Source organism: Lipotes vexillifer, unplaced genomic scaffold (assembly GCF_000442215.2).
Source record: "Lipotes vexillifer unplaced genomic scaffold, Lipotes_vexillifer_v1.1 scaffold661, whole genome shotgun sequence".
Lineage (NCBI taxonomy): Eukaryota > Metazoa > Chordata > Mammalia > Artiodactyla > Lipotidae > Lipotes > Lipotes vexillifer.
Genome location: NW_006796183.1, coordinates 96174 through 109791, shown reverse-complemented (window position 1 = coordinate 109791; position 13618 = coordinate 96174). Strand labels below are relative to the sequence as shown.

Genomic DNA, 13618 nt, shown 5'->3' with positions numbered 1-13618 from the left:
CTCTGTCAACAGTCCCAGCTAAGCTCAGCCTCCCAGCCATGCTGGTCAAGGGGCTGGACTTGGGGATGAAGAAGCCACCTTGGAGGCTTGTCTTCCAGCCTCCTGCTGCGGGAGTCACCCAACTGAGGCCCCACTAGGACCCAGACATCGGGGACACAGACAAGCCATCCCGTTGTACCCTGTCCAAATTCCAGACCCACAAAATCTGCAAGCATAATAAAACAGTTGTTTTTCACCACTACGTTTTGGGGTAATTCGTTGCAAGGCAATTGTAGTTGGAATGTAGGTCTATCCATTACCACAAATTTACTTCACAAAGATCTTTTGCCAAGGTCGGAGATTCCAAACAGAAATACGCCACAGTCCCTACCCTTACAGGGAAACACACTAGCTGGGAAAGCAGATGTGTCAACAAATGTAAACCTACACTGTGACAGGTATTGTGGAAGGCATGGTGTGTATTGAGGGTGCTGAGAACAACTTGTGTGAGTCAGGGTGGTGGTTCATGGGGACAGTGTGAGGTGAGCCTGGAGGGGAGGAGGGGAGAGAGGCAAAGGTCTTCCGTGTTGGGCTAAAGAGTTGAGAATTTATCCCGGAGGCCAGGAGTTGGTAAGCTATAGCACTCGGGCCAAATCTGACCTGCCGCCTGTTCTCATAAAGTTTTTTTTTAATACTTAAAAAATAAATTATTTATTTTCGCTGCGTTGGGTCTTTGTTGCTGCTCGCAGGCTGTTCTCTAGTTGCAGCGAGCAGGGGTTACTCTTCATTGTGGTGGGCTCAGTAGTTGTGGCGCACGGGCTTAGTTGCTCCACGGCATGTGGGATCTTCCCGGCCCAGGCCTTGAATCCGTGTCCCCTGCATTGGCAGGCAGATTCTTAACCACTGCGCCACTAGGGAAGCCCATGTTTTCATAAAATTTGATTGGAATGTAGCCAAGCCCACTCATCGATGTCTTGTCTATGGCTGATTTTATGCTACTGCGGCAGAACTGAGCAACTGTGGCAGAGACCACACTGCTTGAAAATATTTACTACCTTGCCCTTTATAGAAAAAAATTTTTTGCTGCCCCTTGCCACAGGCAGCTGGGACGTGTGAAAGAGTTTTAAGTGGGAGAGTGACAATAATTACAGAGTGTGGTGGCAGGGAGCCCGGATGGGAAGTGGGAAGGAAGGCCATTAGACCCGTTAGGAGGCTGGTGCAATTTTCGAGAGGTCTTAACCTCTTTCTTGTCAAAAACCCACTTTGAGTTGGGGGGAGCAGTAAATTGGGAGATTGGGGTTGACATAAACACACTACTATATATAAAATAGATAACGAATAAGGACCTACTGTATAGCACAGAGAACTCCACTCAATACTCTGTAGTGACCTATATGGGAAAAGAATCTAAAAGAGTGGATATATGTATATGTATAAGTGATTCACTTTGCTGTACGCCTGAAACTAATACAACTTTGTAAATCAACTCTACTCCAATAAAAATTAAATTAAAAAAAAAAACCTTTGAGAATCTGCAGAGAGCTTTGACTCCTCCCTAAAAAATGCCCAGATACAAACGCAAACGCTCACTTGCAGAAATGATATGTGTGCACTGTCTCATTTCATCCTTATCAGAGCCCCTGAGGGCCGCATCCACAGGTGGGGAAACAAGGCTTGAATTAGTTGCCTGAGGTCCTGTGGCCAATTGCAGAGGCTGCCCTGGAACCTAGCTCGGTAGGCTGAAACCTGTGTTCTCAACCACCCAGGAGTTGTGTCCAACTAAGGCAGCAATGGCAGAGGGGCCGGAGAGGAGGGTACGGAGCCTGGATTTGCTCAGGAGGAGGATATGAGATTTTGGATACGGAGGTGGTGTGCCTCACAGAATGTGATGTGTTTGTTTTAGTGTTTTGTGAGAAAGCCATCCAGAAAAATGATACCACTTTCTGGGGTATCCAGTGGTTACAGGGCCAACCATGGGGGAGTTCCTCTCTGACCAGGGGGACCACATGGGCGATGGGGTGAGTGAGCTGCCCCCAGTCCATGGGATGGTCACCCTGGGATGCCTGGCGCAGTGGCGAGCAGGGGCCTGGCAGTCAGCACTCAGGTTGTTACCCCAAGTCCGTCATCTACGAACTGTACGAGCCTGGGCAAGATACTTACCCCTCGGAACCAGTTTCCTGAGCTATTCAACTGGGTGGCTCATGGTCCCTGGGGTTGTTGGGGGAATTGAATGGTATGTCTTTACGGCAGTTGGCCCAGTGCCAAGCACACAGTAGGCACTTCACCCCGCCCCCCTCCATCAAGTTCAATAAATGGGTTCCAGGAAGGCAGGGACCCTGTCTCTTGAGCTTCATCCTCATTGCCCGGGCCCGTCTAGGCGGGAGTTGAGGCGGGACACAGGATGTGCCTTTACCTTATCCTGAATCGTCTCGTCTCTTTCCTGGATCTCCTGCTTGAGACACAGGATGTCCTTCTCCAGGGACTTGCTGACTCCTTGCAGCTTCACCTGCTCTCCCTTCAGAATCTCAATGTTGTTGGTTCGCTCTTCAATCTCTTTCTGCAGGCTGCTGAACTAGAGGAACAAACAGCAACGACAGAGACACCAGAGCCTGTGAACTCATCTCCATTCCTCCTGACTGCCTGTAGACTTTAAGAGCTCCCCATCAGAATTTGGGACAGTCAGGAATTTCCCAGGCCAAATGGGACAATTCTGTCCGACAAGATCCAGTCCCATCCCCTTATGTGAAGGAGGGCTGTCTGCCTTAAGAGGCTCCAGAGAGACCAGTTCCCCCAGCAGATCCAGAGTTTTCCACGACCACACTGACCTTGAAAGGCTGGGATCCATGCCCCATCAAGGTTGCAGAGATTGGGCCCTAACTGATGAGCCATCTTAGTCATGTCCAAGAAGGGAAGATGTGATTGCCCCCTGGATTGACTAGTAGTGTGATTTCTGATAGGAAAGAACATGAGTTTCCTTTGAACTTGGCTTCTCTTAGGCTAGACGTTTCGGGGCAACTGGCAATTCTATAAGGATCTATGAATTGAATGCCTCCTCACTCAGCCATCAGTGACTACAAACATCTCCCCTGCCTTATAACCTAAGCATCCTATACTCCCAATCTTTCTCCCGCCCACAGAGTCTGAACAGGAGCACCCCTGAATCCCTGCACTGACAGCCTGAGGACACCTCCAGGCGAAGACTTTATCTGTCTCACCTCCAAAGACCGCATTTCCACTTTCAATGTTTAGCTCTGAAAACTCTAAATCCCACTTGCCAACAAATGAAAGCCCAGGGTGTCCACCAGTGTCATGGTGAACCTCACCGTCCCTGCAAACAGGAAAGAGGAGGGGGAGCCCCAATGGTTACCCCGTCAGACGATGTGGTAAGGCTCTGTCTGCCTGTCTGGGCAGGGGGAACCCTCACAGCGGCCAGTGCTGTTTTCCTAACCCGCTTGCTGGAGATGAGGACATTCAGGTGGGATCTTGCCAGGTCATCCCGGGGCAGAGCCGCCATCGGCCGGCTCCGTGTCCGTCTACCCACCCTATGCTTTCTCTGTAGTGAGGCCCTGCTCTGCCCCCAGGCCTCTTGGGAACAGCCCGGTACCTTCTTCCTCATGATGCCCGTTTCTCCTTTGAGCCGCAGGTTTGATTCCTTTTCATCCCGAAGCTTCCTCTCATACTTGGCTTTGATATCTTGGATCTCACGGTCTCCATCTTCTTCTATCTGCTTCTTGGTCTCTTCAAACTCGCGCAGCTGCTGCCTGACATCTTCCTGCACCTGGCTCGGAGAGAGGGAGGGTGTGTGCCCAGGGAAGAGGGGACACGCGGCACCCTTGTGCTCAGAAGGCCTGGGACGAGGTGAACATCCAAGGCCTATCATGGGGATGGGAGACCGAGTGTTAGTACAGAAGTGGAAACCAAGGCCGTGGGTCCCTTGACCCTTCCACTTTCTTTCTGTCCTTCTGTTTGTCCCCCTTTCCCTCCCAGATCAGGCCTTGGGCTCTATCACTTCAACCACTGTCCCACCAACACCCCCCGACCCTGTTCCACCTCTGGTCTTCACGCTGACGCCAGCCCCCTCCTATCTTTCCCGCACTAAACTTGTGACGCTTGTAACTTTATATTTATTTGTGGAATTACTTGATTGTCTCCTTTCTGTGCTTCTGTTTGTCCCCGTTTCCCTACCAGATCAGGCCTTGGGCTCTATCACTTCAACCACTGTCCCACCAACACCCCCCGACCCTGTTCCACCTCTGGTCTTCACGCTGACGCCAGCCCCCTCCTATCTTTCCCGCACTAAACTTGTGACGCTTGTAACTTTATATTTATTTGTGGAATTACTTGATTGTCTCTCCCATTAGATGTAAGCTCCTCGAGGGTAAAAACCCAGTCTATCACGCCCACCAGGAGTTCCCAGTGTACAACGCACACTGACACACAGTAGGTACTCAATAAATATCTGAATGAATGAGTGAATCTTTTCACCTCTTGAATCCATCCACTTTATGCCTCTGTCACTGCCCAGGCCCCTGTCATCTCTTGCCTGGACTGTTGTCAGCCTCCTAGCCAGCCTCCTGCCTCTGGTCATGCTTCCCTCCAGTCGGATCTCATTCTCTAGTCGAGGGGAGCTTTCTAAACCACACACCTGGTCATGCCAACCCCCACTTGCAAGCCTTCTCTGGCTCACCCTTGTCCTCATGGTAGAGTCCAGACTCTTGAAACGGGTCCCCAGGCTCTCAGGAGGCAGTTCCGGTGCATCTCCCTGGCCTCAGCCATCACTCCCACCCCAAGCTCTCTCCAGTGTGAACTAACTTCAGTTCCCGCAGTGTGCATGGTCCTCAGCTGCTGAGCCTTGATACCCGCTGTCCCTCTGACTCCAGCGTCTTCCCGTGGCTCTCTCCTATTCTTCCTCCGGCTCTTGGTTCAGCTGTCATTTCCCCGTGTGAACACTGTACATCCCCCATCACTTTACATTATATTGTAAAAGCCTGTTTGACACGGAGGCTCCTTGACGGCAGGGCCACATCTCCACCCACTGCAGTGAATACCCAGCACAGATCTGGTACATGTCAGTGCTGAATGAGGAAAAGCCTAGAGCCCAGATGCTGGGAAAACGAGCTCTGCCTGGTGGAGTTTGGGGAGTGACTGGGGCAGGGCTCATCCTTGCTCACTGCTGCCCAGGGGTGGACATTTACATCACGGTAGAGTCAATGGCTTTCTTCTCACACTGACCCTGGTATTCTCCCAGGCTGCACGTACCATCCCTGGACTGAGTGTTTTGGAGGTTGAGTGAGACAAGGTGGTTTTAAAACTGGGCTCAATGGCCTCCTGAGAAAGGCTTCTCTTGCCCATCACGTCACCAGACCCTTGCTGGACAGAAGCCTGGCCAGGTCGGCTCCGACTGCAGCCTAGAGGGGCCCACAAGCCCCTGCTCTTGGTCTGGGAGATGTTGCTAAAAAGCAGAAGCAGCCCAGCCGGTAGTCAGATGGCACTTGGGAGGAATCTCCCTAGGAAGGCTCTGAGTTGGAATCTTACTGACTCAAAAGAAGAAAAGCCGTGTCATCACTGTGACAGGTCCTGGGAGGAAGGCTGGCCTCTCTCCCCTCTGGGAGGATCGATCCATTCACCCTAAAATCAGAGCCCAGCAAACCAAGATGTTGCTGTGTAAGCCACATGGGTGAAAGGGGCCCGGGGGTCCTGAGAACGCAGAGGAGGGATGCTTAGCCCTGTGGGAGGGGAGGGTTAGGGAGGAATCGTCGAGGAGTTAGCTCTTGTCCTGAGTCCCTGAGGGCGTAAACAAGTGCCTAGATGAAGAGGCATCATCCTGAGCAGGGGCTCAGAGGTTGTGCAGGAAACTCCCAGAGGCTCCACATCACTGGACAGGGGCAGCTGGAAATGGGGCTGGGGAGGTGGGCAGGGCAGCGAAGGGACATTCCTCACGTCATGGAACTGGAAGCAGGCCGGGCTCAGGTGGGGGTGGAATCTCTTAGCTCCCCCCTCTGCTATCAGAGCTCAGCCTCTGCCAGGTCTGCGGGACCTCCACCCTCTACTTCTCACCACCTATATATCCCCCACTGCCTGGTCACCCACCCTGTACACCGAAGACTTCTGGACGCCGACTCACCGTCTTCCCTGCCATCACCAGGCTGGTTACAGAGGATCCTAGAACGTCTCCTGGTGCTTTGCCCCTTATCTTCCCGCACCCACTCTCAGGTCCACCCCCTGGAATGGTGCTGCCTCTGAAGTCTTAAAATACAGGCCCGGCTCTTTGAGCACAGGTGACTTCTCTGTTGGATCCCAGGTGTGCCATCCCAGCTCTCAACCTCATCACGTCCCCTCGCCTGGTCGTGATTACTCCACTGACTCTTGGCGCCTTACTGACCCTCTCTGTCCCGGACCCCGTGGCAGGTCACCAGCCAACCTTTATTTTCACCACTCAGAGAAGCCCCAGCTCTGGCTCAGGGCGGCTCCAGGCCTTCCTCTCTCACACACCTATTTGCTGAGCCCTGCTGTGGAAAAGCGCACGGCCTGGTGGGTGAACGCCGCCAGAATTCGCCTCTCAGACCTCAGCTGGGCCTTCAGCTGCAGACCTGCCCGTCCTCTCCTTCGTCACTCCCTTCCTCATTCCCTTCAAAAATCACTCCATACTTTCGTGACTCTCCTGCCCTCTCACTGTCAGCAACCACGTCTGCCAGAATTTCGTGCCAAAAAGGACACCATCTGGCCTCTCTCATTTTTCCCTTCATCTTGGGAAACGAGATATTTTGGCAACCCAACTGCTTGAATATTCTATGACTTTGCTCTGCCTGTATGTTCTCAACCTCCTGCATTTCCCAGTCTCCTGGTTAATTCCAGCTTCCAAGCCTCCTGGATCTCGGTAGCTCCTGCCAGCCTTTCCAGACCTTGCAGGCCAGGGTGGGTGCTCTGTGTCTGCATTCCCCACTGTCCCGTCTGCACCTTGATGAATATCAGCCTGTGTGACCGCCTTTCTCACCCACTGAGAACCTGGCCCCATGTTTCACTTCACTTCACCACCCAGCACTCAGGCTGGTAAACCAATAAGAAATAGTCTGTGTTTGCTGAGTCAGCGCAGGAATGATTTCACTGGCTTACAATGTCTTGCAAGACATAAGAAGTTACGAAGGGGTTTCAGGCAACCACCTTTCCCATGGTTCAGGTCCCTGTTCCTCTCCAGTTCTAGAGGCTTCTTCTAGAAAGCTCTCCCCAGTGCTTAAGTCTCCAAGGGACAGTTAGGAGAGAACAATAGTTACGAACTTAGTCTATCCAAGGAACTTTAGTTTCAAAAGCTGAGCACCTCCCGGCTCAGGGAGTCCCTTGGCCGCCAGGGAAACAAATATATAAACAGTACGAAACAAGGCTAAACGAAACACACTCGGAAAGGAAGGTGGGGAAGGAAATGGAGGTCAAGCGAGGCTTCCCACAGCTCTCTGGGCTGTTCCCAGGCCAGGTCTGCAGGATGGCACCGTGACAGGGAGGCACAGCTTGGCTTCCTGCGAGTACCTCTTCCAGGAGGGTGGTTTTCTCCTGCAGTTTGGCCTCGTAAAACTCAGTCAGCTCCTCCAGGGCCTGGCTCTTGGTCTCATCGTTATCCCGAAGCTGTTTCTCATACTCTTCCTGCATCCTCTGGGACTTGAGCTGCAACTCCTGGTACTTCTCATATTCTAGAAGCAACTTTTCGTTGTTCCAACATTCTGAAGAGAAGCAAGGAAGGTTATTTCAGGAGGGACAGTAGCATCAGCCTCAGGGACACCCAGGGGAGCCTTGGGTGCTTTTCCAGCCTTGGGCCCCCTTCCAGCACCAGCTAGAGCTTCTGCCTCCACAGGCGAGATACAAATGCACACCTGTCTTCCTCACGGGCCCCCCACGCCATCGTCTTGTCTGGCAGCCCGATTTCCTCCCTTCACCGTCTAGGCAGAAAGGTTTCCAGGAAAGTGCAGAGGGGTATTTGGGGGTTCAGGGCCAAGAAGAATTCCCTGAGTGTGCAAAACAGGTACTAGTACCCCCATTTTATGGGAGAGTAAACTGAGGCTTGGTGAGCTTAGGTGATTCCCTAGAGCATCCAGCAAGTCCAGGTGAATATGGGACCCAAGGCAGCCTATCAGGCTCCAAACCCACACTTTTCCTATCTCCTACTGGCATGCAGTAGGTGTTTAATTTGTGTTTAATCAATGAGTAAATACAAAGGAGCACAAACCATGGTGAGTTCCAGGGGATAAATGTAGGCTGTTTATAGACTGGGGCTTCTGCTGAATCTGGAGGACTCTCAGACTTTGCTCCCAGTCAACTGCCCTCTGCCCAGTGGCCTCACTGATGGCCTCACCCATGTTCTGCAGTTCCCGGCTCTGTTTTTCCAGGAGGTCTTCCATGCGTTCATGATGGAGTGCATCCTGCTTTTCTTTTTCTGTTCTTAAAACCTAAGACACAGAGTAAAATATTCTCATTTCTATACATCTGCTGAAAGCACCACAATGAGAAGCACCAATTGTACAAGTGAGAGCCTCCTTCACTCGCAAACATTTCCCCAAGCCCTTACTTTGCACCAAGCACTGTTCTACAAGCAACATGCAAGCTATCACTTTTTTTTGCATTATATTCTGCTGTGAAAGTTCTATACTATCTCTATTTAGATCCTTCTACGAAATGAATCTTGTCAATGATGAGTTCAGTTTTGGACGTGCACCAAATGGATTTTTGGGTGGAAAAGGTAAGGATTGATTTGAATTCTCTGTTGTCAGCACATTGCTCTCAAGGAAATCCTTGGCTATGTTAATGTATCAGCTTCTAAGAAATTGTTTTTTTTAATGGAGCAGAAAAGCTCTTTGCAGGAAGGGGAGGTACCTAACTTTGTGCTCAGATTACAGAAGGCACCAATGTTTGTTGATTAAATGAATGAAATAATAAAATTAACTGCCAGGGTGTTTTTAGACCCGTGGAGATAACATAAAAGAACAAATATCACTTGAGCAAAAAACTGGCTGTTCTGGCGAAGGGCCAAGCAGATTTGTACAAAACAGAGAAATCATTCTGGGAGAGTCCTGGACCATCTTTAACTACAGGAAGGCCATTTAGACTATTTTTTAAAAATTAATAATTAATTATTTTGTTTTTTGGCTGCGTTGGGTCTTCGTTGCAGCACGCAGGCTTTCTCTAGTTGCAACGAGCGGGGGTTACTCTTTGTGGTGCACGGGCTTCTCATTGTGGTGGCTTCTCTTTGTTGCAGAGCACGGGCTCTAGGCACACAGGCTTCAGTAGTTGTAGCATGCGGGCTCCGTAGCTGTGGCCTGCGGGCTCTAGAGCGCAGGCTCAGTAGTTGTGGTACACAGGCTTAGTTGCTCCGAGGCATGTGGGATCTTCCCGGACCAGGGCTCAAACCCGTGCCCCCTGCATTGGCAGGCGGATTCTCAACCACTGCGCCACCAGGGAAGCCAATTTAGACTAACTGTATTTAACCTACTGACAATTCTGAGGTCAATATCCTGCTAGCTCTTCTCTTTCCATACTTTGTTTTTCTTGTTACTTTTCATTTTGCTTTTAAATAAGTTTCTCTTGACCACAAAGGTAATATATTCTCACGGTGGAGAATTTGGAAATTATAGAAAAGCATAAAGAACCAAATTTAAACTATCCACAATCCCAACTTCCAGAGACAATCACACTGCTAGCTATTTTCTTAAAAATTGTTCTATGTGTATTTATTTTACATCATTAATAGCATTCACTATAGAGAGCTCTATATTCTTTTTTTTTCCCACTTAGCGCTTTGTTGTAAGCATTTCTGATGTTATCAACTATGCTTTAAAATCGCACATTATCATATGTCTTATTGTTTGAGCGTGTGCCAGTTCTCTTGAGTGAGCAGGAAATTTCTTGTTATTCGCCGTTGTTGGTCCAACAGACCTGGTTTTTCATTTCCAAGGACTCCATTTCCTGGAGGAACTTGTCTGTTAGTTCCTTAACCTTCTCAGAATAGTTCATATCCTTTAGTCGAAGTTGATACTCATTCTCCATTTTTAATTCTTCCACACGAGTCTTCAGCTCCAACAGAACCTGAACCTTTGGGAGGACACAGAATCAACAACAATCGCAGTGCGGGTGAATCAGACCATTTAAACCCGTGGCCTTGCGCTCTCTGAGACCTACAGCTCTGCTCAGCCTCCAACGCATGTGTCATCTTTCTGCACAAGACACACAGACCAGACACTAGGAGAAATATGAGCTTCTCCCTCTACCCTCAAAACGTGTAATCAGTGAGCCCCACTGTGCCACAGGCAGTATGCTAATAACTCACATCTCCTTCAACTATGCTTCGATGTCACCTCAGTGAGGTCTACACAGACCACATGATTTAATCCTGCTTCCTTCCCCTTCCCATTCCCGGCACCTCTGACTCCCCCCCACCCCCTTACTCTGCTCTACTGTTTTATTATTCCCTTAAATCTTGGCACTTTTAAATGTTACTTATTATTTTAGGGTCTTTTGTTTTCATCCCCCACTAGAATTTAATCTCCAAGAAGGCTGAGATCTTTGTTGGTTTTGTACGCTGATGTACCCCAAGTACCTAGAACGGTGCCAGACACAGAGTAGGCACTCGAAAAATATTTGTTGAATCATGATTCCTGACCCCATGGAACTTACAGTCTACTGAGACAGCCAAGGAGACATAACATTACCAATTGTGATAAGTGGCCAAAGCCAGGGAGTGTGCATGCAGGCTAGGGTAGTGAAGGACTGAAGGCAGATGCATTGGTTGGGGGATCTGTGTAGTTCAGGTGGGGGATGGTAAGGGCCTGACCAGAGGTGGGGAGCAGAGCAGAAGGGAAAGATTCCAGAGAAAGAGATTTTAGGGAACGTGGTGCCTGATGGGTTGTGGGGTGAAGTGAGAGGACTGTGGATGGAGACTGTCTCCCCGGCCCAGACAATTCCCTGAGGGTTGCATTGGCCTGTCTTGCTTCACTGCTTTACCCTGGGAGCCCAGCACAGGACCAGCACTAAAACAATATGTATCAGATGAATACATGGTGCTGAGGGCCCGCTGCGTACGAGTGGGACACATTTTGGTGGGAATGATCCGGTTCTGACAGGTTGCATTGGAGGCACCTGCTCATTGCCCTTCTCCATCTTTCTCCACTTTGCTGTTACAGAGCAGAGTCTCTTCAGACACAAATCTACTGAGTCATCCCCTAACTCAGATCATCAGTGGGGCCTTAGGAAGCATTTCCAAAGTCTAAAACATGGTGTAAAAGGCCCCTCACTATCTCTCTGTTTCACCTCCAACGCTTCTCTCCGGCATCCCCGTGTACTGTCCAGCCCCACCAGCTAGGAGCATCCTCCCCAGAGCATCCCCGCCTCGTCCATTTGCACACACTCATTGCTCAGGGTGGAAGGCCCTTTGCAACTTGTTCTGGAGGCTCCGTTCAAGGCTCACTTCCCCTGGCACCAGCTGGCCTGGCTCAGGGTCCCTTCCCTGTGTTCCCACAGCACAGTTCCTTCATAACACTCATTACACACTTGGTTCCCTTTTAAAACTTTACCTCTACTTCTTCCCATGATATAAAAGCTCCGGGACCATCTATGTCTCTCATTTCTGTAATCCCAGACCTAGCACAGTGTCTGGTACATAGCACATCTTTCTGCAAATACTAGTTAGGTGCATGAATAAATGAATGACTGAATGAGTGGGTAAATCACGATAGTTACATAGAAAGTCATAGAATGTAAAGAAAAAGAGAGAGCTGGGAATTCTGGGCAATGTGGCTTTTAAGGCCAGTTGAAGGAAGAGCCAGGAAGGGAGCTGGGGAGGAACAGTCTGAGAGGCACACAGGCAATGATGTGGTGTGGTCTCCTGGAGCCCGAGAGAGAAGGGAATTTCAAGAAGTGAGCGGAACATACACTAGTCACTTCCAGCTTGGCAGCTGTGCTGTCAGGCCTAGCTGGGGGCTGGGGGGCTGAGGTCAGGAGTCAGCCCAGACATCTCAGGCTTTTGGTGCAGCCTGGTGTCTCCTACTTGGTGTCTTCCCCTCCCCTCGGGGAAGAAGAGAGAAAATAGAGAAGAAGGAAGAGGAGGAGACACATTTGCCTGCAGGAGGTCAGACTCTTAACTCTCACAGCCTCTCCCTCAGCCTTTCCTCCCACTTCCAGAAAGTTCCAGGGAGCTCTCGGAGGGCTCTCCAGCAATCGCCAGGGGCCTATCATCCTGCTCTGGGGCCACTGTGGTCCTGTTGGTTTCGCTTGTCTCTGTCCCTCACTTGGAGTTTTTTGTTTGTTTGTTTGTTTTTGCGGTACGCGGGCCTCTCGCTGTTGTGGCCTCTCCCGTTGCAGAGCAACAGGCTCCGGACGCGCAGGCTCAGCGGCCATGGCTCACGGGCCCAGCTGCTCAGCGGCACGTGGGATCTTCCCAGACCGGGGCACGAACCCGCGCCCCCTGCATTGGCAGGCAGACTCTCAACCACTGCGCCACCAGGGAAGCCCCTCTGTCCCTCACTTGACTGTGAGTTTCCTGATCACAGGGCCCATCTTGTCTTCTCCCACATGCATCCACAGTGACCAGCAAACAGTAGGTACTCAGTGAGTGCACTTTAAACTCTGGATGAACAGCAGTGAGCTCGCAGCTGTGCACCCTCTGTGAGCCCCGTGAGGTTACCACCCATTCGGTTTCTCCCTTGGGGAGCGCAGCACTCAGGGCGCTCAAGACTGTTAGCTGCATCAACAGGAGGGAAGGCGCTCTGAGGTCACAATTAGGAGAGTGTGCTCCAGATGAAATCTGGATTGGAACTCTGGGCCTACACCTAATTAGCTCAGAGACTTTGGACACGTCACCCAACCTCTCCAAAACCATTTTTTGAAACGTGGGGAAAACAACAGTATCTTCTCCATAGAGATATTGGGAGATTTAAATGAGAAAATACTTATAAAGTAATTAGCACAGTGTCTGCTTCATGGCTAACCTAAAAAAAAGTTGGTGATTGGTTATTATTACTGTTATTGTTTTATTATTGAGAGGAGTGGGTTTCAGGACTGTTTTATAAATATCTTTGTTTTCTTTTTAAAGAAGGTTCCAGATACCAGCAGTTATTAAGTTTCACAAATACAACTGGAATATACAAGTCTGTCACTTTAATTTTGTAAATATTTATCAGAAATATTTATGTAAATATTTATTTATGCCTAGCACGAGCTGGAAACTGCTGGTCATACAAGTGAATTATATGTCGTGGTTCCTGCCCTCAAAGAGTAGGAGAGGAAAGACAGGTCACAGGCTAGAAGTAGAGCTCAGCGTAAGTCAAGACGATCATGTGGCAGAAGGACAGGCGGGGTGGGGAGGACACAGAATGCAGCGGCTGTGGTGTGGGCAAGCATGTACAGGGAGCTGTGGGGGTCTGTGCTGGGCACAGGAGAAGCCGGGCTAGAGAAAGGCTCTATGCCGGTCCCAGGACTTTGGATGCAGAGCCTGGTACGGAATTTCCAGGTCCCTCTTCACTAGATCCAATTCTTACCTTCTCTTCCATGTCCGTCTTGGTAACCAGCACCTCTTCAGCAAAGCCCACCTCCCTCTCTCGCTTGATTCCCCGACTATCCTTATCAAAGACCTTCCAGGTGAACAGGCAGCCATCCTCGGCGA

At 50.2% G+C, this 13618-nt stretch overlaps 1 protein-coding gene across 1 annotated transcript in view; it reads right to left on the bottom strand.

Moving 5' to 3' along the window:
* CFAP57 (cilia and flagella associated protein 57) overlaps window positions 1-13618 on the bottom strand; it is a 75845-nt gene that overhangs the window by 22655 nt on the left and 39572 nt on the right. Inside the window, exons 11-16 of the mRNA XM_007468275.1 lie at window positions 13494-13618; window positions 9898-10053; window positions 8321-8414; window positions 7501-7691; window positions 3584-3757; window positions 2393-2551 (exon numbers count right to left, since the gene is read on the bottom strand). The exon at window positions 13494-13618 is cut by the window's right edge and continues 43 nt beyond it. Coding sequence (XP_007468337.1) covers window positions 2393-2551; window positions 3584-3757; window positions 7501-7691; window positions 8321-8414; window positions 9898-10053; window positions 13494-13618 — 899 coding nt within the window. The remainder of the gene's footprint in view (window positions 1-2392; window positions 2552-3583; window positions 3758-7500; window positions 7692-8320; window positions 8415-9897; window positions 10054-13493) is intronic.